Source organism: Carcharhinus amblyrhynchos, unplaced genomic scaffold (genome assembly GCF_965287045.1).
Source record: "Carcharhinus amblyrhynchos unplaced genomic scaffold, sCarAmb.v2.hapA chromosome_185, whole genome shotgun sequence".
Lineage (NCBI taxonomy): Eukaryota > Metazoa > Chordata > Chondrichthyes > Carcharhiniformes > Carcharhinidae > Carcharhinus > Carcharhinus amblyrhynchos.
In genome coordinates this window covers 271,781-296,015 of record NW_027649925.1, presented here as the reverse complement: position 1 = coordinate 296,015, position 24,235 = coordinate 271,781, and the positions used below count along the sequence as shown (strand labels likewise).

Sequence of the window (24,235 nt, the reverse complement as noted above, 5' to 3'; positions counted from 1 at the left end):
CCTGCACTGACAACAATTCCACTCAGGCACTATTCCTGTGACACCCTGTATTTAACCTGCTAATTTCCCTAACACAAAGGGGCAATTTAGCATGGCCCAGCAATCTAACCCACATATCTTGGGATGTGTATGGGGTCATAAAGTCATAGAGGTTTACAGCATGGAAACAGGCGCTTCGGCCCAATTTGTCCACGCTGCCCTTTTTTTAAATCCCTAAGCAAGTCCCATTGCCCTTGTTTGGCTCATATCCCTCTATACCCACCTTACCCACGTAAATGTCTAAATGCTTTTTAAAAGACAAAATTGTACCCACCTCTACTACTGCCTCTGGCAGTTTGTTCCAGACAATCACCACCCTCTGTGTGAACAAATTGCCCCCCTGGGCACTTTTGTAGCTCTCCCCTCTCACCTTAAACCAATGCCCTCTTGTTTTAGACTCCCCTACCTTTGGGGAAAAGATATTGACTATCTAGCTGATCTGTGCCCCTCATTATTTTATAGACCTCTGTAAGATCACCCCTCAGCCTCCAACGCTCCAGGGTAAAGAAGTCCCAGTCTATCCAACCTCTCCTTATAACCCAAATTCCTATGAGGAGAGGCTGAGGGATTTGGGGTTGTTTTCGCTGGAAAGAAGGCGGCTAAGAGGGGATCTTATTGAAACATATAAGATGATTAGAGGTTTAGATAGGGTGGATAGTAATAGCCTTTTTCCTCTGATGGAGAAATCTAGCACGAGGGGGCATAGCTTTAAATTAAGGGGTGGTAGTTATAGGACGGATGTCAGGGGTAGGTTCTTTACCCAGAGGGTGGTGAGGGATTGGAATGCCCTGCCTGCTGCAGTTGTAAATGCGCCTAGTTTGGGGGCGTTTAAGAGATCCGTGGATAGGTTTTTGGACGAAAAGGGATTGGTTTAGGTTAGTGGGTCATTGTTTTGTAACTGGTCGGCGCAACATCGTGGGCCGAAGGGCCTGTTCTGCGCTGTAATGTTCTATGTTCTAACTCAAACCATCAAGTCCCAATAGCATTCTAGTAAATCATTTCTGCACTTTTTCTAGTTTAATAATGTCCTTTCTATAATAGGGTGACCAGAACTGTACACAGTACTCTAAGTGTGGCCTTACCAGTGTCTTGTACAACTTCAACAAAATGTCCCAACTCCTGTATTCAATGCGTTGACCGATGAAACCAAGCATGCTGAATGCCTTCTTCCCCACTCTGTCCACCTGTGACTCCACTTTCAAGGAGCTATGAATCTGTACCCCTAGATCTCTTTGTTCTATAACTCTCCGCCATGCTCTGCTATTAACTGAGTAAATCCTGCCCTTGTCCAATCTACCAAAATGCATCACCTTGCATTCAATGAAATTAAACTTCATCTACCGCTCGTCAGCACACTGGTCCAATTGATCAAGATCTCGTTGCAATCCTAGATAACTTTCTTCACTGTTCACTATGCCACCAATCTTGGCGTCATCTGCAAATTTATTCACTGTGCCTCCTAAATTCTCATCCAAATCATTAATATAAATGATAAATAACAGTGGACCCAGCACTGATCCCTGAGGCACATCGCTGATCACAGATCTTCAGTTTGAAACACAACCCTCTACAACCACCCTCTGGCTTCTGTTGTCAAGCCAATTTTGTATCCATTGGCTACCTTACCCTGGATCCCGTGAGATGTGATTTTATGTGATTTAATGAGTAGCAAGCAATCAATGGAGAATTAATGTACATGTTAATGCACAGATCAGCTAGATAGTCAATATCTTTTCCCAAAGGTAGGGGACTCTAAACCAGAGGGCATAGGTTTAAGGTGAGAGGGAGAGATAGAAAAGCATTCAGAGGGGCAGTTTTTTCACACAGAATGGTGCATGTTTGGAACAAGCTGCCAGAGGTAGTAGTAGAGGCAGGTACAATTTTGTCTTTTAAAAAGCATTTATACAGTTACATGGATAAGATGGGTATAGAGGATATGGGCCAAATGTGGGCAATTGGGACTAGCTTAGGGCTTTTTTTAAAAATAGGGCAGCATGGACAAATTGGGCAGAAGGGCCTGTTTCCATGCTGTAAACCTCTAAGTCTCTGTCATCTTAGAGAATGAAATGTAGGGGCAGCAATTTTGTTGCAGACAAAAGTTATATATTTTGTTCAATTCAGTTATGTGGAAATTAAAGCAAATTGCCTCGTTTCAATGATTCACTGAATATACCTCCTGATCATAGAATTTTCATTACTTACTGTACTTTATTAAAAAGATAAAACACAGTCCCACAATCGATATGTAGGCCATCACTGCAGTTGTGACTGATGCTGCAATGTCACCATATGGAAGGGTACATCTTTTAACTGTAGATAGAAATGTGAAAAGTTACATTGTCAAGGTACATGATATGATGAACACTGCCATTTGCAAGCAAGCTTGTATTTTTTGGAAAATCACCTCATTCAAAGTAAAATCAAATCTAGCTTCTGGAAAGGATAATAATTGGAAATCCTGATTATGAGATCAGTTCTGGGAAATGTAAATGTGTAATTGAAAGCTGGGTAACCAGAACAAAGGCAAAATTGAAGCAAACTGGGAAGATCAACTTTCAACCTCTGGCATAGAACACACACACTCATGGAACTTTTGGTGTTCAGTCCTTCAGAGAAGGCAACAGAGAAGGTACGTGTACATGGATTATGTGTAAAAGGACTGCAAGCTGAAGACAAGGGTAGAGCACACAATGCAAACTGGAAATTATATTGCTTCAAGTTTTACCGGACCAAACTCAGCAATGGGGTTTATGAAAAGATTGGGGTAAATAAATCTCTGAGGTTCTGCAGGAATGTATCGCTTTGATGACAATTACTTTTGGGAATCTCAGGTAGAGGGGAAAGTAACTCAATGGCCAAATCAGTGTGTGGGAAAAGTGAGATATATCCTACATTAGGAATACATTTGAGGGACTTTGGAAAGGAGTGTGGCTCAATACCTGCTGAAGGGACTACTTGTAAATTTGTCAGTCCTACCTTTGTTGTATCAGCTATTTAACATGTAGTTTATAGTTTCTACTGAATATCATTTGCCTGCTAATTTATGATAAAAATATGTTGAATATAGTTTAACTGTTACTTGTACAGTTTCTAAAGAGTGAAAGATCATGTCCTACAACTTTAGAGAACTTTTTAAGGAAGTATCAAGGAGGATTGATGAAGGTAGTGCAGTTGATATTGTCCACATGGATTTCAGTAAGGCAACGGACAAGGTGTGCATGGCAAACGGGTCAGAAAAGTGAGATTTACAAACGCAGGTCAAAATTGGTTCAGGGACAGGAAACAAAGGGTAATCTTTGATCAATGGTTTTGTGAATGGAAGACACTTTCCAATGGTGTTCCACAGGGCTCAGTATTGGGACTCTTGCTGTTTGTTGAAAACTTTTTCCCAGGGCAGAAATGACAATTACAAGGGGGCACAAGTTCAAGGTAAGGGAGGAAGGTTCATAGAACATAGAACATTACAGCGCAGAACAGGCCCTTCGGCCCACGATGTTGCGCCGACCAGTTAAAAAACAATGACCCTCTAACCTAAACCAATCCCTTTTCATCCATAAACCTATCCACGGATCTCTTAAACGCCCCCAAACTAGGCGCATTTACAACTGCAGCAGGCAGGGCATTCCAATCCCTCACCACCCTCTGGGTAAAGAACCTACCCCTGACATCTGTCCTATAACTACCCCCCCTTAATTTAAAGCCATGCCCCCTCGTGCTAGATTTCTCCATCCGAGGAAAAAGGCTGTCACTATCCACCCTATCTAAACCTCTAATCATCTTATATGTTTCAATAAGATCCCCTCTTAGCTGCCTTCTTTCTAGCGAAAACAACCCCAAATCCCTCAGTCTCTCCTCATAGGACCTCCCCTCCATACCAGGCAACATCCTGGTAAACCTCCTCTGCACCCTCTCCAAAGCCTCCACATCCTTCCTGTAATGTGGGGACCAGAACTGCACACAATACTCCAAGTGCGGCCGCACCAGAGTTGTGTACAGTTGCAACATGACGCTGCGACTCCTAAATTCAATCCCCCTACCAATAAACGCCAAGACACCGTATGCCTTCTTAACAACCTTATCTACTTGATTCCCAACTTTCAGGGATCTATGTACACATACACCTAGATCCCTCTGCTCATCTACACTATTCAGAGTCCTCCCGTTAGCCCTATACTCGACACATCTGTTATTCCTACCAAAGTGAATTACCTCACACTTCTCCGCATTAAACTCCATCCGCCACCTCTCGGCCCAGCTCTGCAACCTGTCTAAGTCTCCCTGCAAACTATGACACCCTTCCTCACAATCTACCACACCTCCGACTTTGGTGTCATCAGCAAATTTACTAATCCACCCAACTATACCCTCATCCAGATCATTAATAAAAATTACAAACAGCAGTGGCCCCAAAACAGATCCCTGAGGCACACCACTCATAACTGGACTCCATGACGAATATTTACCATCAACCACCACCCTCTGTCTCCTATCTGCTAGCCAATTCCTGATCCAATTTCCTAGATTACCCTCAATCCCATACATCTGCATTTTCTGCAGAAGCCTACCATGGTGAACCTTATCAAACGCCTTACTAAAATCCATATATACCACGTCAACTGCCTTACCCCCATCCACCTCTTTGGTCACTTTCTCAAAAAACTCAATAAGGTTAGTAAGGCACGACCTACCCGCTACAAAACCATGCTGACTATCTCCAATCAATTCATTAGGTTCAGTGGAGATGTGTGGGGGAAGTTTTTTACACAGAGGGTGGTGGGGGGCCTGGAATGTACTGCAAAGAGAGGTGGTTGAGGCAGATATGTTAGCCACATTTAAAACTTATCTGGACAGACACATGAACAGACAGGGAATAGAGAGATATTCTCTATTCCCTCTATAGAGAATATCCTAAATGTGGGTGGCATGATTGGGAAATTTGCAGATGCCACAATATTTGACTGTGTAGCTGATGGTGAAGAGGATAGCTGACACCTCCAGAACGAAACCAAGGGCTTGTCTGAGTGGGCAGAGAAGTGGCTAATAAAGTAAGCAAACACTTAGTAGGTAGGAAGATACTGAGATGGGGTGGAGACATTGGCATGCATATTCGCGAGTCTGTGAAGGAAAATGTTTTCCTTTATTAGGCGAAATATTAAATACAAAAGCAGAGGTGTAATGATGGAAATGTATAAAATGCTGGTTGGGCTGCAGCTGGAGTTTTGTCTGCGTTTCTGGTCACCACATTCCATGAAGGACAGAGTGCAGAGAAGGTTTACAAGAGTGTTGCCAAAGTTTGAAAATTTCAGCAGTGAAGGGAGATTGGAGAGACTAAGATTGTTTTCCTGAAATCAGAGGAGGTTAAGGGGTAACCCCAAATTGAGGTGCACAAAATTATCAAGGGTCTAAAGAACAAAGAACAGTCCAGCACAGGAACAGGCCTTTCGGCCCACCAAGCCTGCACCAATCATGTTGCCCTATCTTGACCAACTGCCTGCATTCCTCTATGCCCTGTCTGTTCATGTGTCTATCCAACTAAGTCTTAAATGTGACTAACGTAACTGCCTCAACCAGCTCACTCGGCAATGCATTCCAGGCCTCCACCATCCTCTTTGTAAAAATCTTCCCCTGTACATCAGCCATGACCTTATTGAATGGCGGGGCAGGCTCGAAGGGCTGGATGGCCCACTCCTGCTCCTATTTCTTATGTTCTTATGTTCTTATCTCCATTGAACCTTTCTCCCTTATCTTGAACTTGTGCCCCCTTGTAATTGTCAATTCTGCCCTGGAAAAGCTTCCAACTGTTCACCCTATCTATACCCATCATAAACTTCTGTCAGGTTGGACCTCAGTCTCCATCTTTCCAGGAAGAACAATCCCAGTTTATTCAACCTTTCCTCATAGCTAATACCCTTCATACCTGGCAACATCCTGGTAAACCTTTCCTGCACTCTCTCCACAGCCTCCACATGCTTCTGTAGTGTGGCGACCAGAATTGGACACAGTATTCCAAATGTGGCCGAACCAACGTTTTATACAACTGGAACATAATTTGTCAACTTTTACACTCGACGCCCATCCAATGAAGGCAAGCATGCCATATGGTTTCTTCACCACCTTTTCTACCTGTGTTACTACTTTTAGGATCTGTGGACTTGTTCTCCACGTCTGTCTGTGTGTCTATGCTCCTGATGGTTCTGCTATTTATTTTATAGCTCCCACCTGAATTGGTAGAAGGATTAGAGGGAACATGAGGAAAAAACTGGATGTCTGCAATTTGCTGCCTAAGTTGATACCTGAGGCTGGGACACTTTGTAATTCTGGTCACCATATTATAGAAAGGATATTATTAAACTAGAAGGAGTGTAGGAAAGATTTACTAGGATGCTACTGGGACTTGATGGATTGAGTTATAAGGAGAGGCTGGATAGACTGGGACTATTTTTCTCTGGAGTGTAGGAAGCTGAGAGATGATCTTATAGAGGTCTATACAATAATGAGGGGCACAGATCAGCTAGGTAGTCAATATCTTGTTCCAACGGTAGGGGAGTCTAAAATTAGAGGACATAGGTTTAAGGTGAGAGGGGAGAGATTCAGAAGTGTCCACAGAGCAATTTTTTCACACAGAGGCTGGTGAATATCTGGAACAAGCTGCCAGAGGTAGTAGTAGAGGGGGTACAATTTTATCTTTTAAAAAACATTTAGATAATTACATGGATACAATGAGTATAGAGGGATATGGGCTAAATGTGGGCAATTGTAATTAATATAGAATGTAGAACATTACAGCGCAGTACAGGCCCTTCGGCTCTCAATGTTGTGCTGACCTGTGAAACCAATCTAAAGCCCATCTATTTCAATATCATAGAACATAGAACACTACAGCACAAACAGGCCCTTCGGCCCACAAGTTGGGCCAATCATATCCATACCCACCAGGACTACCCATAACCCTCAATCCCATTAAATCCCATCTACTCATCCAGAAGTCTCTTAAAAGACCCCAGTGAGTTCGCCTCCACCACCACCAACGGCAGCCAATTCCACTCACTCACCACCCTCTGAGTGAAAAACTTAGCCCTGACATCTCTTCTGTACCTACTCCCGAGTACCTTAAACCTGTGCCCTCTTGTAGCGGCCATTTCAGCCCTGGGAAATAGCCTCCGAGAATCCACCCTATCTATACCTCTCAACATTTTATAAACCTCTATCAGGTCGCCTCTCAATCTTTCATCTCTCCAGGGAGAAGAGACCCAGCTCCCTGAACCTATCTTCATAAGGCATGCCTCCCAATCCAGGCAACATCCTTGTAAATCTCCTCTGCACCCTCTCAATAGCTTCCACATCCTTCCTGTAGTGAGGCGACCAGAACTGCGCACAGTACTCCAAGTGGGGTCTGACAAGGGTCTTATAAAGTTGCGGCATTATCTCCTGACTCCTAAACTCAATCCCTCGATTAATGAAGGCTAGTACACCATTGGATAAACATATCATCCATATGTTTATTCAATGACCATTTAAATGCCCTTAATGTTGGCAAATCCACTACTGTTGCAGGCAGGACACTCCACGCCCTTACTACTCTCTGAGTAAAGAATATACCCCTGGCATCTGTCCTATATTTATCACCCCCCAATTTAAAGCTATGTCCCATCATGTCAGCCATCACCATCTGAGGAAAAAGGCTCTCACTGTCCACCCCTATCTAATCCTCTATCATCTTGTATGCCTCCATTAAGTCACCTCTTAACCTTCTCTCTAACGAAAACAGTCTCAAGTCCCTCAGCCTTTCCTCACAAGACCTTCCCACCATACCAGGCAACATCCTGGTAAATCTCCTCTGCACCCTTTCCAATGCTTCCACATCCTTCCTATAACGCTTCTTTGAAAATGTGACTGAACACACTGACGAAGGAAGAGCGGTGGATGTGGTTTACATGGACTTCAGCAAAGTGTTTGACAAGGTCTCCCATGCAAGATTTCTTGAGAAGGTGAGAGGGCATGGGATCCAAGGGGCTTTGGCCTTGTGGATCCAGAACTGGCTTGCCTGCAGAAGGCAGAGAGTGGTTGTGGATGGGTCTTTTTCTGCATGGAGGTCGGTCACCAGTGGAGTGCCCCAGGGATCTGTTCTAGGACCCTTGCTGTTTGTCACTTTCATAAATGATCTGGATGAGGAAGTGGAGGGATGGGTAAGTAAGTTTGCTGATGACACGAAGGTTGGTGGTGTTGTGGATAGTCTGGAGGGATATCAGAAGTTGCAGCGTGACATAGATAGGATGCAAGACTGGGCGGAGAAGTGGCAGATGGACTTCAACCCGGATAAATGTGTAGTGGTCCATTTTGGCAGGACCAATGGGACGAAGGAGTACAATATCAAGGGTAGGACTCTTCGCAGTGTAGAGGAGCAGAAGGACCTTGGGGTCTGGGTCCATAGGACTCTTAAATCGGCCTCGCAGATGGAGGATGTGGTCAAGAAGGCACATGGTGTACTGGCCTTCATTAATCGAGGGACTGAGTTTAAGAGTCGGGAGATAATGCTGCAACTTTATAAGACCCTTGTCAGAGGGTGGTGAGTGAGTGGAATCGGCTGCTGTCGGTGGTGGTAGAGGCGAACTCACTGGGGTCTTTTAAGAGACTTCTGGATGAGTACATGGGATTTAATGGGATTGAGAGTTATAGATAGGCCTGGTGGGTATGGATATGATCGGCGCAACTTGTGGGCCGAAGGGCCTGTTTGTGCTGTAGTGTTCTATGTTCTATTAATGCGGTGACCAGAACTGTAAGCAATGTTCCAAATGCGGCCGGCACCAGAGTTTTGTTCAGCTGCAACATGACCTCATGGCTCCGAGACTCAATCCCTCTAGCAATAAAAGCTAACAAAGCTAATAAAAGCTATCATAAATCTGGTGTTATGTAATGAGGCAGGTAGAATTAGGGACCTTGTTGTGAGGGATCCTCTTGGGAAGAGTGATCATTGTATGGTGGAGTTTCTGATGCAGATGGAGGAGGAGAAAGTAGGATCCCTGACCTGTGTCCTTTGTTTGAACAGAGGGGAGTACGGTAGGATGAGAGAGGAATTGGCAAATGTAGACTGGGGGCGCAGATTGGTCGGTAGGTCTGCTGAGGAACAGTGGAGGATCTTTAAGGAGATCTTTCTTGGTGCTCAGCAGGAATTTATTCCGATGGTAAAGAAGGATCATAGGAGAAGACATAGCTTTTATTAGCTTTGTTAGCTTTTATTGCTAGAGGGATTGAGTCTCGGAGCCATGAGGTCATGTTGCAGCTGAACAAAACTCTGGTGCCGGCCGCATTTGGAACATTGCTTACAGTTCTGGTCACCGCATTAATAGAACATAGAACACTACAGCACAAACAGGCCCTTCGGCCCACAAGTTGCGCCGATCATATCCATACCCACCAGGCCTATCTATAACTCTCAATCCCATTAAATCCCATGTACTCATCCAGAAGTCTCTTAAAAGACCCCAGTGAGTTCGCCTCTACCACCACCGACAGCAGCCGATTCCACTCACTCACCACCCTCTGACAAGGGTCTTATAAAGTTGCAGCATTATCTCCCGACTCTTAAACTCAGTCCCTCGATTAATGAAGGCCAGTACACCATGTGCCTTCTTGACCACATCCTCCATCTGCGAGGCCGATTTAAGAGTCCTATGGACCCGGACCCCAAGGTCCTTCTGCTCCTCTACACTGCGAAGAGTCCTACCCTTGATATTGTTTTGGGCGCCGCACCTGCGCAAGGATATTTTGGCCCTGGAGGGAGTGCAGAGGAGGTTTACTAGGCTGATACCGGAGTTGAGGGGATTGAGCTATGAGGAGAGGCTGAATAAACTAGGCTTGTACTCGTTAGAGTTTAGAAGAATGAGGGGAGATCTCATTGAGACGTATAAGATGATGAATGGGATGGATAGGATAGAGGTGGAGAGACTCTTCCCGCTCAAAAAAGACAGTAGGACTAGGGGGTACAGCCTCAAGATAAAGGGGAGGCGGTTTAGAACGGAGTTGAGGAGGAACTTCTTCACTCAAAGGGTGGTGAATCTCTGGAATTCTCTGCCCGTTGAAGTGGTGGAGGCTGCCTCGCTAAATATTTTTAAGAAGCAGGTTGATGGGTTCTTGATAAGAGAGGGGATTAAGGGTTATGGGGAGAGGGTGGGAAAGTGGAACTGAGCCACGACAGATCAGCCATGATCTTATTGAATGGCGGGGCAGGCTCGAAGGGCTAGATGGCCTACTCCTGCTCCTATTTCTTATAACGAAGGAGATAAAGGAGAGTATTAAATTAAAAGCTGATGCATTTAGAGTGGCTAAAAGTAGTGGGTGAGAAGAGGATTGGGAGAGGTTTAAATATCAACAAAGAATGATGAAGAAGTTGATAAAGAAAGGAAGGATAGACTATGAATCGAGGCTAGCGCTAAATATAAAAAAGGATAGTAAGAGTTTTTATAAATATATAAAAAGGAGGAGGCTGGCTAGGGTGAACGTTGGACCCTTAGAGGATGAGAGGGGGGACTTAGTGGTAGGGGATGGGGAAATGGCTGAGGCCTTGAATAACTTTTTTGCTTTGGTCTTCACGGAGGAAGACGTGAATAGTTTGGCGGGTGTTAGCGATGGAAAGATGGTAGGAGTGGAGGGCCTGAATGAGATCATTGTTACTAGAGAGGCAGTACTTGACAGACTAGAGGGACTGATGGTGGACAAGTCCCCAGGACCGGATGGAATGCATCCCAGGGTTCTGAAGGAAATGGCGGAGGTGATAGTGGATGCCTTGGTGATTATTTTCCAAACATCGCTGGATTCCGGGGAAGTGCCGGAAGATTGGAAAATGGCTAATGTTACGCCGCTGTTTAAAAAGGGCAGCAAGCAAAAGGCAGGGAATTATAGGCTGGTTAGTTTAATGTCTGTTGTAGGAAAAATGCTTGAATCCGTCATCAAAGAGGAAATAGCGAGGCATCTTGAGGAGAATTGTTTGATAGAGCAGACCCAGCACGGATTCGTTAAGGGGAAGTCGTGTCTGACGAATTTATTGGAATTCTATGAGGATGTGTCTAGTGTGGTGGATAGAGGGGAACCGGTGGATGTGGTGTTTCTTGATTTTCAGAAGGCGTTTGATAAGGTGCCGCTCAGAAGGTTATTGCAGAAGGTTAGGGGGCATGGAGTTGGGGGTAAGGTGTCAGCGTGGATAGGGGATTGGTTGTCAAATAGGAGGCAGAGAGTGGGGATCAATGGGTGCTATTCGGATTGGCGGTTGGTGACTAGTGGAGTGCCCCAGGGGTTGGTGCTAAGGCGTCAGCTATTTACCATTTATATAGATGATCTGGAGGAGGGAACCGAGTGTAAGGTATCGAAATTTGCTGATGACACAAAGATAAGTGGAACAGCAAATTGTGCGGAGGGTGTAGAAAGTCTGCAGAGGGATCTGGATAGGCTGAGCGAGTGGGCGAGGACCTGGCAGATGGAATACAATGTTGGCAAGTGTGAGGTTATCCACTTTGGTAGGAATAATAGTAGGAAGAACTACTACTTACAGGGTGAAAAGCTGCAGCATAAGAACATAAGAAATAGGAGCAGGAGTAGGCCATCTAGCCCTTCGAGCCTGCCCCGCCATTCAATAAGATCATGGCTGATCTGTCATGCCTCAGGTCCACATTCCCGCCCTCTCCCCATAACCCTTAATCCCCTCTCTCATCAAAAACCCATCAACCCGCGTCTTAAAAATATTTAGCGAGGCAGCCTCCACCACTTCAACGGGCAGAGAATTCCAGAGATTCACCACCCTTTGAGTGAAGAAGTTCCTCCTCAACTCTGTTCTAAACCGCCCCCCCTTTATCTCGAGGCTATGCCCCCTAGTCCTACTATCCTTTCTGAGCGGGAAGAGTCTCTCCACCTCTATCCTATCCATCCCATTCATCATCTTATACGTTTCAATGAGATCTCCCCTCATTCTTCTAAACTCTAACGAGTACAAGCCTAATCTATTCAGCCTCTCCTCATAGCTCAACCCCCTCAACTCCGGCATCAGCCTAGTAAACCTCCTCTGCACTCCCTCCAAGGCTAAAATATCCTTGCGTAAGTACGGCGCCCAAAACTGCACACAGTACTCCAGCTGCGGCCTCACCAATGCCCTATACAGCCGCAGCAAGACCTCTCTACTTTTATGTTCAATCCCCCTCGCGATGAAGGCCAGCATCCCATTCGCCTTCCTGACCACCTGCTGCACCTGCAGGCTGGGTTTTTGCGACTCATGCACAAGGACCCCGAGGTCCCTCTGCACCGCCGCCTGCTGCAGTTTTTCGCCCCGTAAGTAATAGTCCTTCCTACCATTATTCCTACCAAAGTGGACCACCTCGCACTTGCCAACATTAAATTCCATTTGCCATTTCCTGGCCCATTCGCCCAGCCTATCTAGATTCTTCTGTAGACTCTCCCCACCCTCCGCACAATTTGCCTTTCCACCAATTTTGGTGTCATCAGCATGCTACGGTGCAGAGAGACCTGGGGGTCCTTGTGCGTGAGTTGCAAAAACCCAGCCTACAGGTGCAGCAGGTGGTCAGGAAGGCGAATGGGATGCTGGCCTTCATAGCGAGGGGGATAGAATATAAAAGTAGGGAGGTCTTGCTGCAACTGTACAGGGCACTGGTGAAGCCGCAGCTGGAGTACTGCGTGCAGTTTTGGTTGCCGCATTTGCGCAAGGATGTTTTGGCCTTGGAGGTAGTGCAGAGGAGGTTTACTAGGCTGATACCGGAGTTGAGGGGGTTGAGCTATGAGGAGAGGCTGAATAGACTGGGCTTGTACTTGTTAGGGTTTAGAAGGATGAGGGGGGATCTTATTGAGACATATAAGATGGTGAAAGGGATGGATAGGGTAGAGGTGGAGAGGTTCTTCCCGCTCAGAAAGGACAGCAGGACTAGAGGGCACAGCCTCAAGATAAGGGGGGGGTTCAGTTTAGAACAGAGTTGAGGAGGAACTTCTTCACTCAAAGGGTGGTGAATCTCTGGAATTCTCTGCCCATTGAAGTGGTGGAGGCTACCTCGCTAAATATATTTAAGACGCAGGTAGATAGGTTTTTGGTAGGCAAGGGGATTAAGGGTTATGGGGAGAGGGCGGGAAAGTGGAACTGAGACACTTCAGATCAGCCATGATCTTATTGAATGGTGGGGCAGGCTCGAAGGGCTAGATGGCCTACTCCTGCTCCTGTTTCTTATGTTCTTATGTACACCGTACGCCTTCTTAACAACCCTATGAACCTAGGTGCCAACTTTCAGGGATCTATGCACATGGATTAGCTTGAGGGTTAAAAAAATAAAGGGCTGCATGGACAAGTTGGGCCAAAGGGCCTTTTTCCATGCTGTAAACCTCTATGACACTGTGACTCACTCAACCTGGATCTGCATCTGAACTTGTAGAACCTACAAGACAGGTGTTAGAAAGTGGGATTTAAATGAGTGGCTAATTTATTATTTTCTCTTTTTTGGCAGGCACAGACACAGTGGGCTGAATGGCCTCTTTCTGAAGTCTAACTTTGCAATAGTTCTATGGCCGAAACCATTGGAAATCAAAGAGTCAATGAAGCATGTGATCCCAAACTGTCCATTAGTTCAAATTCTGTTCCAGAAGACCAACAGCAGAATGAGAGGACTCCAGGGTGTGGTAGACTATTGAACACGTGTAGGCCATTCAGCCTATCGAGCATAATTTACCTATCCATCTGATCATGGTCAATTAGCTCCCTCACTTCCACGTTCTCACAGTAATTTCCTAACCTGTTTGTACTTTTCATAAATGACCTGGATGAGGAAATGGAGGGATGGGTTGGTAAGTTTGCCGAGGACACCAAGGTTGGCCGTGTTGTGGATAGTCTGGAGGGATGTCAGAAGTTGCAGCGTGACATAGATAGGATACAAGACTGGGCGGAGAAGTGGCAGATGGACTTCAACCCAGATAAATGTGTAGTGGTCCATTTTGGCAGGACCAATGGGATGAAGGAGTACAATATCAAGGATAAGACTCTTAGCAGTGTTGAAGAGCAGAAGGATCTTGGGGTCCGGGTCCACAGGACTCTTAAATTGGCCTCGCAGGTGGAGGATGTGGTCAAGAAGGCGTATGGTGTACTGGCCTTCATTAATCGAGGGATCGAGCTGATAATTCTGCAGCTTTATAAGACCCAAGTCAGACTCCACTTGGAGTACTGTGCGCAGTTCTGGTCGCCTCACTACAAGACAGATGTAGAAGCTATTGAAAGGGCGCAGAGGAGATTTACAATGATGTTGCTTGGATTGGGTGCAATGCCTTATGAGGATAGGTTGAGGGAGTTCGGTCTTTTCTCCCTGGAGAGACAAAGGATGAGAGGTGACCTGATAGAAGTGTATAAAATGTTGAGAGGTATAGATTGGGTGGATTCTCAGAGGCTATTTCCCAGGGCTGAAATGGTCGCTATGAGAGGACACAGGTTTAAGGTGCTGGGAAGTAGGTACAGAGGAGATGTCAGGGGTAAGTTTTTCACTCAGAGGGTAGTGAGTGAGTGGAATCAGCTGCCATCGGTGGTGGTGGAGGCGAACTCGTTGGGCTCTTTTAAGAGACTTCTGGATGAGTATATGGGATTTAATGGGATTGAGGGTTATAGATAGGTCTTGTAGGTAGGGATATGATCAGTGCAACTTGTAGGCCGAAGGGCCTGTTTGTGATGTAGTGTTCTATGTTCTAACCTTTGATATCACTGATATCCAGAACCCTCACAATCCGTCTTTTGAACATGGTCAGTGATAGAGCTTCCATAACTTCTAGGGCTGAGAATTTCAAAGACTCATTACCCTCCGAGTGAAGAAATTCCTCCTTATCTCAATCTTAAATGGCCTGCTGTTTACGCTGAGGTAATGTCTGCTAATTTTAGACTATTTTAGGCTAATTTCAGTCAATGGAAATGTCTTATTTACATTCACCCTGTCAGGCCCTGTAGGAATTGACTAAGTTTCAGTGAGGTCACTCCTTCTTCTTTGAAACTCTATGGAATACATACACATTGGCCAAAATTTTACTGGTATGCCCGCCCTGATTCCGGAGGCAGGCTCGGAGAACGGCATTCTCTGTTGGCCTTGGCCAGGGTTGTACGAAACTTGGGTAGATGTGCCAGTAAAATTCAGCTTATTCTCCTCAATCTCTCCTCATACAACAATCCCACCATCACAGGATTAACCGCATGAATTTCTGTTGCACTCTCTCTGTGCCAAGTATAATCCTCCTTAAATAGGGGGAGCAAAACTGTACACAATACTCCAGATGAGGTCTATATTCCTACTGCAAGATGTTTACTTCTATACTCAAATCCCCATGCCATAAAGACCAACATACCATTTGCCTTCCTAATTGCTTGCGTCACCTGCATGTTAGCTATTAGTGAGTACTGATCAAGTCCCTTTGGATATCTGCTCTTCCCAACCTCTCAGCATTTAAGAAATACTGTCTTTCCTTTCTCTTCTAAAGTGAAATACTTCACACTCATTCATATTATATTCCTTCTGCCAAGTGCTTACCCCTTTGCTTAGCTGATCCAAGTCATCTTGAAGCCTCCTCGCATCTTCCTCACAAATTATGTTCTCATCTGGTTTAGTGTCATCAGCAACTTTGGAAATATTACAATTGGTCCCTCCATCCAAATCATTTATAATGTTTGTGAATAGCTACGGCGCTAACATGGATCTTTGTGGTATCCTGCCAGTAATTGCCTGCCATAAACCCACAGAACCATAGAATCCTACAGTGCAGGAGGAGGCCATTTGGCCTATCCAGTCTGGACTGACCACAATTCCACCCAGGCCCTATCCCCATAACCCCATGTATTTACCCTAGCTAGTCCCCCGATACTAAGGAGCAATTTAGCACAGCCAATCCACCTAACTCACACATCCTTGGACTGTGGGAGGAAACCGGAGCACCCGGAGGAAACCCACGCAGACATGGGGAGAACGTGCAGACTCCACACAGGCAGTCACCCAATGGGGTGGTCGAAGCGATAAAGTTCTGGTCCAAAGTCATTCTGGAAAGGGATAAGGATAGTCCAGAGTGTTTGAATCATGGAGAGACCGATTTCAATATCATTAGGCAGGATTTGGCAAACATAGACTGGGAGCAACCATTTACAGATAAATCTACTTCTGGAAAATGGGAGTCTTTTAAAAGTGAAGTAGTGAGAGTTCAAGGCCAAAGTGTTCCTGTAAGAGTGAAGGGCAAGGGAGGAAAGTCCAGTAATGCCTGGATGAGAAGGGATAAAGAGAAGAAAGGTAGCCTGTGATGGCGTAAAGCATTAACATGGCGATTTCCTTCAGGAGCATCAAGAGCATAGGAAGATGCTGTTGAAAATTTTCGTGAACATACTCCAGGAACTTTGTCCCTCTGTGTCCACTACACTATCAATATCCCAGTCTATACCCATGTAATTAAAGCCCCCATGATAACTCCTCTTATCCTAAACACTTGTAATGCTGTGGGGCTTACGGAAACAGTGGTATTTAAGATAAATGACAAACATCTTAAAAACAACCAAAAAGCCTCTAAATATGTCATTGAGAAAAGCAGTAAGTTTGTATGTTGTTTTACTTTCAATATGTAACACTCACCATTTTCACTTGCTTCATAAATTGGCAAAGGTGAAATAATTATTGTGAATACTCCAAACCCAAGAATAATGTAACAATCGCCTGTCAAAAATAATAATATTTGGTTAAAGTATGTGTGCTAATGTAACATTAGTTCACCATTGTTTGTCAGCTTTGACTTTAGGTAGCACACTTGCCTCTGACTCCAAAGATTGTAGATTCAAGGCCCCCTCCGGGGATTTGAGCCCATAATTCAGGCTGACACTGTCGTAGGAGTAGATAGTTTGCTAAGACAATAAACTGAGGTTTGTCTACTTGCTCAGCTGGCTGTAAGAGCCCATGAGTCCTCCCTGGCATTCTGGTAAATATTTACTCCTCATCCAATATCAGCAAAACACATTAACTGGTCATTTATCTCTCTGCTATCTGTGGGATCACGCTGTGTAAAAATTGGTTGTCATGATTTTACAATTCAAAAGTGCTTCATTGGCTTGTAAAGCAATTCGGGATGTCTTGAGGTCATTAAAAATGAAGTAGGAATTCTCTTAACTCTTTTCATTAATTTTCTTTTATTCATCCATGGGACATGGGCATCGCTGGCTGGCCAGTATTTATTCCCCATCCCTAGTTGCCCTTGATTGGTACAACTGAGTGGCTTGCTAATGTGACAGTATTGTGCTTTTAATAAATGTATTTTTAAAATCATGTTCTCTGCAGTTATAAGCAGCTCTCTGTTTCATTATGGCAATGATGTGTCTGCTTAGATATCTTTTTATTGCTGCTTAAATGGTTTAAATTAGGTTTTGTTTAATTTTACTCTGGGCCTAATGCGATGTCTGGAGTTTTATTCGTTTACGACCCTTTTGAATTGTTAGGGGGAAGAATGATTGACAGGTCAGGTGACAAGAGTTCTTTTACTTTCAGTTTTTGGCTGCTGGTTGGTTTTTAGTTAGAGGATGTGTGGAATCCAGACTGATATCAGTGCTTCTGGGTCTCTCCCTGGCATTAGAAATTTAACCCTTGGTGACTTGCTATCTAGTAACTAGAGACAAGGAGTGCCAATGCTTCTTGAAGTGGTTTGCTGGGGAAAGCTAGGGGCCAGTAGTGTCTCTATCTCTACTTTGCAAGTCGCTGGAAGCTACAGGATGGGGAAGTCAGACTTTCAATTCTCCATTGAAAGGACAGATTCACAGCCAGTGTTGCAGAGTTCGAAAAATCCAGCATCATGTGAGCATTTCTATTTTCTGTGCTAAACTTGGGGCAGGTGTATGTTTATAAGGAGGTTTGTTGTGTTTGGAACAGTACATTGAACTGTTAAGATTTATACTCTATCATGCTTGGTTTTCCTTTCTTGTTTGTAATTATCAAGTGGTCACACGGTGAAGCCTTCCATTGTTTGCTGGAGCAGACGAGTGAAGGAGCAGAGAGAGAGATAAGATTTTACCTGTTAAAAACCTGTTTAAATAAGTTTAAAGCACTTTGTTCTTTGTAGAACTGTTTAAAGCATTTATTGTATTTACTGCTTTAAGAATTCTGAGGGAGTGGTTAGAAGGAGTTGTGGGCCAGCCAGCTTTAAATCAGCACCAGGTTTAAAAGGAGGCCTGGTGTAGACAGCGGGCAGCGTCTGAGCGGGCAGTGGAGTGAGAGGGAAGTAGAGTGAGCAATTAGGGCTTAATATCAAAAGGGCTGGGAAGAAAAAGGACCAGGTGAGTTTGTGTGGAAATTTTCAACATTACTACAGTGAATAATGGAGGGGCATGTGATGTGTGGTTTCTGTATGATGTGGGAACTGGTGGATCCCAGGGTCCTCCCCAGTGACCATGTCTGCAGTAAGTGCAGGTTGCTGGAGGAGCTCCAGCTCAAGGTAGATGAGCTGGCCTCTGAGCTACAGACACTGAGGCTCATCAGGGGGAGGGAGGGTGCCATTGTCAATGGGGTACAAGAGACATCCACCCCCCCTAGACTGGCTAACTCTAAGGGTCAGGAACAAGAGGGGGCTGCTGAGAGGAGGAAGGAGGGTGGGGAGAGGAGGCCTCAGACTCTCAAGCTGCATAACAGGCTTGAGGTTCTTGCTTCCAGTCTGGACGAGGACGAGGGAGGTGAGGTCGGTGAGCAGACTGCACACGGTACAGTGATGCAGACACAGGACATAGGCAAAGAGAAGGGGAAAAGGAACGTAGTTGTAATTGGGGATAGTGGGGTTAAGGGTATTGACACTGTCCTTTGTCACAATGACAAAGTGCACAGAAGGGTGTGTTGTCTGCCTGGTGCTCGGGTCCGGGATGTCACATCTGGGCTGCAGAGGAACCTAGAGTGGGAGGGTGAGAATCCGGTCGTTGTGGTTCATGTGGGTGCCGACGACGTAGGCAAAAGGGGAACTGAGGATCTGGGGAGGGAGTATGAAAAGCTGGGAATGGAATTAAAAAGTAGAACCGACAAGGTGGTCATCTCTGGGCTACTGCCTGAACCGAGTGCAGACGGGCGTAGGGTTGATAAGATTAAGGAAGTGAATGGGTGGCTCAGGGATTGGTGTGGGAGGAATGGGTTTGAATTTATGGGGCATTGGCACCAGTATTGGGGTAGGTGGGACCTGTTCGGGCGGGATGGGGTTGGTTTGAACCGTGCTGGGACCAGAGTGCTGGCGAATTGTGTAAAGAGGACTGTAGACAGGGCTTTAAACTAATTAGGGGGGGGAGGGTGTGAGGGTAGGTGACATTACGGTGTCTAAAGTTAAGGAGACGGTACAGGTAAGGATAGAGGCCGAGGATGTCCCAATAATAGAGGGAGTAAGGGGTGTGAGTATGGTTGGTGGCGTTCCAGCAAATAGGGTCCAGGTGAAGGCTGGGATGAAGGCACTTTATCTGAATGCGTGAAGCATTAGGAATAAAGTGGATGAGTTGGCGGCGCAGATCGACACAAATGGATATGATCTGGTGGCCATTACAGAGACGTGGCTGCAAGGTGACAGGGACTGGGAGCTGAATGTCCAGGGGTATCAAGTGTTTAGGAAGGATAGGCAGGAGGGAAAAGGGGGGTGCGTAGCTCTGCTGATTAAGGATAGCATCAGGGTGGTAGTAAGGGATGATATAGGAACCAAAGAGCAGAAAGTGGAATCGTTGTGGGTGGAGATTAGGAACAGCAAAGGGAGGAAGACGCTGGTGGGTGTCGTCTATAGGCCCCCGAATAATGATCTGGAGGTGGGGCGGGCTGTTAACGCGCAAATAAGTGCGGCGGGCAGGAATGGGACGGCCGTAGTTATGGGGGATTTCAATCTGCATATTGATTGGTCGACCCATGTTGGACGCGGTGGGCTCGAGGAGGAGTTCTTGGAATGCTGCCAGGATAGTTTCCTTGAACAGTGTGTGTTGGAGCCGACGAGGGGGCGAGCTATCTTGGACCTGGTGCTATGTAATGAGGCGGGTAGAATTAGGGAACTTGCGGTGAAGGATCCTCTTGGGGAGAGTGATCATTGTATGGTGGAGTTTCTGGTGCAGATGGAGGAGGAGAAAATGGGTTCCCGGACACGCGTCCTTTGTTTGAACAGAGGGGAGTACGGTAGGATGAGAGAAGAATTGGCGAATGTTGACTGGGGGAGCGCGTTGGAAGGTAGGCCTGCTGAGGAGCCGTGGAGGATCTTTAAGGAGATCTTTCTTGGTGCTCAGCAGAAATTTATTCCGATGGTCAAAAAGGACCGTAGGAGGAGAGGTAATAAGCCGTGGATAACGAAGGAGGTGAAGGAAAGTGTTAAATTAAAAGCGGAGGCGTTTAGAGTAGCTAAGAGTAGTGGGCGAGAAGAGGATTGGGAGAGGTTTAAATGTCAACAAAGATTGACAACGAAGTTGATAAAGAAGGGTAGGAGAAACTATGAAGCTGGGCTAGCGCTTAATGTAAAAAAGGATAGCAAGAGTTTTTATAAATATGTGAAAAGGAAGAGGCTGGCTAGGGTGAATGTTGGTCCCTTAGAGGATGAGAAGGGGGACTTAGTGGTAGGGGATGGGGATATGGCTGAGGTCTTGAATAACTTTTTTGTTTCGGTCTTCACGGAGGAGGACGTGAATAATTTGCCGGATGTCAGAGATGGAAAGGTGGTAGGACTGGAGGGTCTTAATGACATTACTGTTACTAGAGAGGTGGTGCTCGACAGACTGGAGGGGCTGATTGTGGACAAGTCCCCAGGACCGGATGGAATGCATCCGAGGGTCCTGAAAGAAATGGTGGAGGTGATAGTGGATGCCTTGGTGGTTATTTTCCAGACATCGCTGGATTCCGGGGAAGTGCCGGAAGATTGGAAAATGGCTAATGTTACGCGGTTGTTTAAGAAGGGTGCCAGGCAAAAGGCGGGGAATTATAGGCCGGTTAGTTTAACGTCTGTTGTAGGTAAAATGTTAGAATCCGTCATCAAGGAGGAAATAGCGAGGCATCTTGAGGGGAACTGCGTGATAGAGCAGATGCAGCATGGTTTCGTTAAAGGGAAGTCGTGTCTGACAAATTTACTGGAGTTCTATGAGGATGTGTCTAGGGCGGTGGATAGAGGAGAGCCGGTGGCTGTGGTCTTTCTTGATTTTCAGAAGGCGTTTGACAAGGTACCTCACAAGAGGTTATTGCAGAAGGTCAGGGGACATGGAGTTGGGGGTAGGGTATTAGCGTGGATAGAGGACTGGTTGTCAAATAGGAGGCAGAGAGTGGGGGTCAATGGGTGCTATTCGGATTGGCGGATGGTGACTAGTGGAGTGCCCCAGGGGTCGGTGCTGGGGCCTCAGCTATTTACCATTTGTATAGATGATCTGGAGGAGGGAACCGAGTGTAGGGTGTCGAAATTTGCTGATGACACCAAAATTGGTGGAAAGGCAAATTGTGCGGAGGGTGGGGAGAGTCTACAGAAGGATCTAGATAGGCTGGGCGAATGGGCCAGGAACTGGCAAATGGAATTTAATGTTGGCAAGTGCGAGGTGGTCCACTTTGGTAGGAATAATGGTAGGAAGGATTATTACTTACGTGGAGAAAAACTGCAGCAGGCGACGGTGCAGAGGGACCTCGGGGTCCTTGTGCATGAGTCGCAAAAACCCAGCCTGCAGGTGCAGCAGGTGGTCAGGAAGGCGAATGGGATGCTGGCCTTCATCGCGAGGGGGATTGAATATAAAAGTAGGGAGGTCTTGCTGCGGCTGTATAGGGCATTGGTGAGGCCGCAGCTGGAGTACTGTGTGCAGTTTTGGGCGCCGTACTTACGCAAGGATATTTTGGCCTTGGAGGGAGTGCAGAGGAGGTTTACTAGGCTGATGCCCGGAGTTGAGGGGGTTGAGCTATGAGGAGAGGCTAAATAAATTAGGCTTGTACTCGTTAGAGTTTAGAAGAATGAGGGGAGATCTCATTGAGACGTATAAGATGATGAATGGGATGGATAGGATAGAGGTGGAGAGACTCTTCCTGCTCAGAAAGGATAGCAGGACTAGGGGGTACAGCCTCAAGATAAAGGGGGGGTGGTTTAGAACAGAGTTGAGGAGGAACTTCTTCATTCAAAGGGTGGTGAATCTCTGGAATTCTCTGCCCGTTGAAGTGGTGGAGGCTACCTCGCTAATATTTTTAAGATGCGGGTTGATAGGTTTTTGATAAGAGAGGGGATTAAGGGTTATGGGGAGAGGGCGGGAATGTGGAACTGAGGCACGACAGATCAGCCATGATCTTATTGAATGGTGGGGCAGGCTCGAAGGGCTAGATGGCCTACTCCTGCTCCTATTTCTTATGTTCTTATGTTCTTATAATTGCTAAAAGGCGTAGAAAGAGGAGATATTAGGGCAGGTACCCATAGGATTGATTGAAGAATGAGGAGCACATTAAAAGGAGGAAAGAGGGAAAGGAGGTGGAGTGGCTTAAGAATGGAAATCTAGAGTTTAGAGCTAGGGGGGGTCATAGTTTGAGGATAAGGGGTAAACCTCACTGAGGTGAGAAGAAATTTCTTCACCCAGAGGGTGGTGAATGTGTGGAATTCACTCCCACAGAAAGTAGTTGATGCCAAAACATTGTGTGATCGCAAGAAGAAATGAGATATAGCTCTTGGAGCTAAAGGGATCGAGGGATATAGGGGGAAGGGGGGATCAGGATATTGAGTTAGATGATCATTATGGATAGGGGAACAGGCTGGAAGGGCCAAATGGCCTCCTGCTTCTAGTTTCTATCTTTCCAAATGTGTAACTATAAATATACAGAGTAAAATGGGGAATGTTCAAGTGACTAGAATTGGAGGACAGTTGAAATCTCATGGTTAAGTGAGGTTACCTTGGATACAGAGGGATAAATTAGGAACAAGGGGGCAGATGTCAGTGGTGTGACAGTTAATGGAAACCATTATCAGAGACAAAATAAATTTTAATTAAAATTTGAATTTTAATTTGGAAAAGCGCGGATCCAAAAGAGGCAAAACAGATGTAACGAATTGAAACACTGGAAACATGCTGGGTTCTGAAGGGGCTTGTCATGGTAAACACTGAGAGGTTGTTCCTCTGACTGGGAAATCAAAAACATGAGCACTGTCTCAGAAAAAGGGGTTCATAGTTTAGGACTGAGAGGAAACATTTCTTCACTCAAAGGGTTGGGAATCTTTGAATTCTCTACCCCAAAGGGATGAATAGTTAAATTTCAGATAGAATCAAAGGTAGAAAAGTAGAGTTGAGGTAGAAAATAATCATGATTAGAAAGCGGAGAAGTCTCAATCGGTTGTATATTTCTGCTCTGATCTCTTTCACTATACCTTTAAATTATATCTGACCAATTTGATGGAATTCTTTGGTAAGGCAACAGTGAATGTCAGTCAAAATAATCCACTAGATGTTGTACATATAAACTTTTGGACAAAGTGCATCAAAGGAAGTTTATTCAAGGGGAAATGCTGGTATGAATATGAAATTAGCTCAGTGCCAGGAAGCAGAGGGTAGCAGATGTTGCTTTGCAATTGTTTCCCAAGGCTCAGTTTTGTACTTTATAATTTTTATAAACTTGGCTGAAAGGAGTTGTTCTACGAAGATCAAACTTACGTTTATTTTGCAGAAATGAACTTGCGATCTCTCTGCTAGAGCGGAGGTAAAGGAAGATAATATATGCACACATCCCTAACAACAGGCAGAATACAAACCCCGAAATAATTCTGTATGCAAGAAAAAGATCTGGCAAAAGAACAAGGAAAGAATGCATGTCAAACTGCATATACGTATATATGTATTTTCAATATATATTTTCAGTATACTTCTACCTCAATGTAAATTCAATACTCTCCTGCAGAGCAATGAGCTCTAAAGTAATGCAGTTCAAAAATGTAGCACAAAGCCCTTATCCAGCTGAGTTGAATTCGTTACTGGTACCACTGAATTTAGCCCCTGTTGAAAACTTAATTCCACCTGTATCATGTATTTGGGATAGTGTTATGATTTATCACATATACACAGATAGATATATAAAAATGAATATTCCATCTGGTTAAAGCTATACATTGGATGGAGTTTAAAAGCAGCGAGGTTATGTTGCAACTGTATAAGGTGCTGGTGAGGCCACACCTGGAGTACTGTGTAAAGTTTTGGTCTCCTTACTTGAGAAAGGAT

General features: G+C 45.3%; 1 protein-coding gene across 1 annotated transcript in view; it reads right to left on the bottom strand.

Annotated features, from left to right (window-relative positions):
* The window catches only part of LOC145338807 (uncharacterized), a 94,178-nt gene that overhangs the window by 27,585 nt on the left and 42,358 nt on the right, over positions 1-24,235 (bottom strand). The window contains exons 5-7 of the mRNA XM_080183209.1: positions 23,675-23,803; positions 16,668-16,748; positions 2,242-2,349 (exon numbers count right to left, since the gene is read on the bottom strand). Coding sequence (XP_080039335.1) covers positions 2,242-2,349; positions 16,668-16,748; positions 23,675-23,803 — 318 coding nt within the window. The remainder of the gene's footprint in view (positions 1-2,241; positions 2,350-16,667; positions 16,749-23,674; positions 23,804-24,235) is intronic.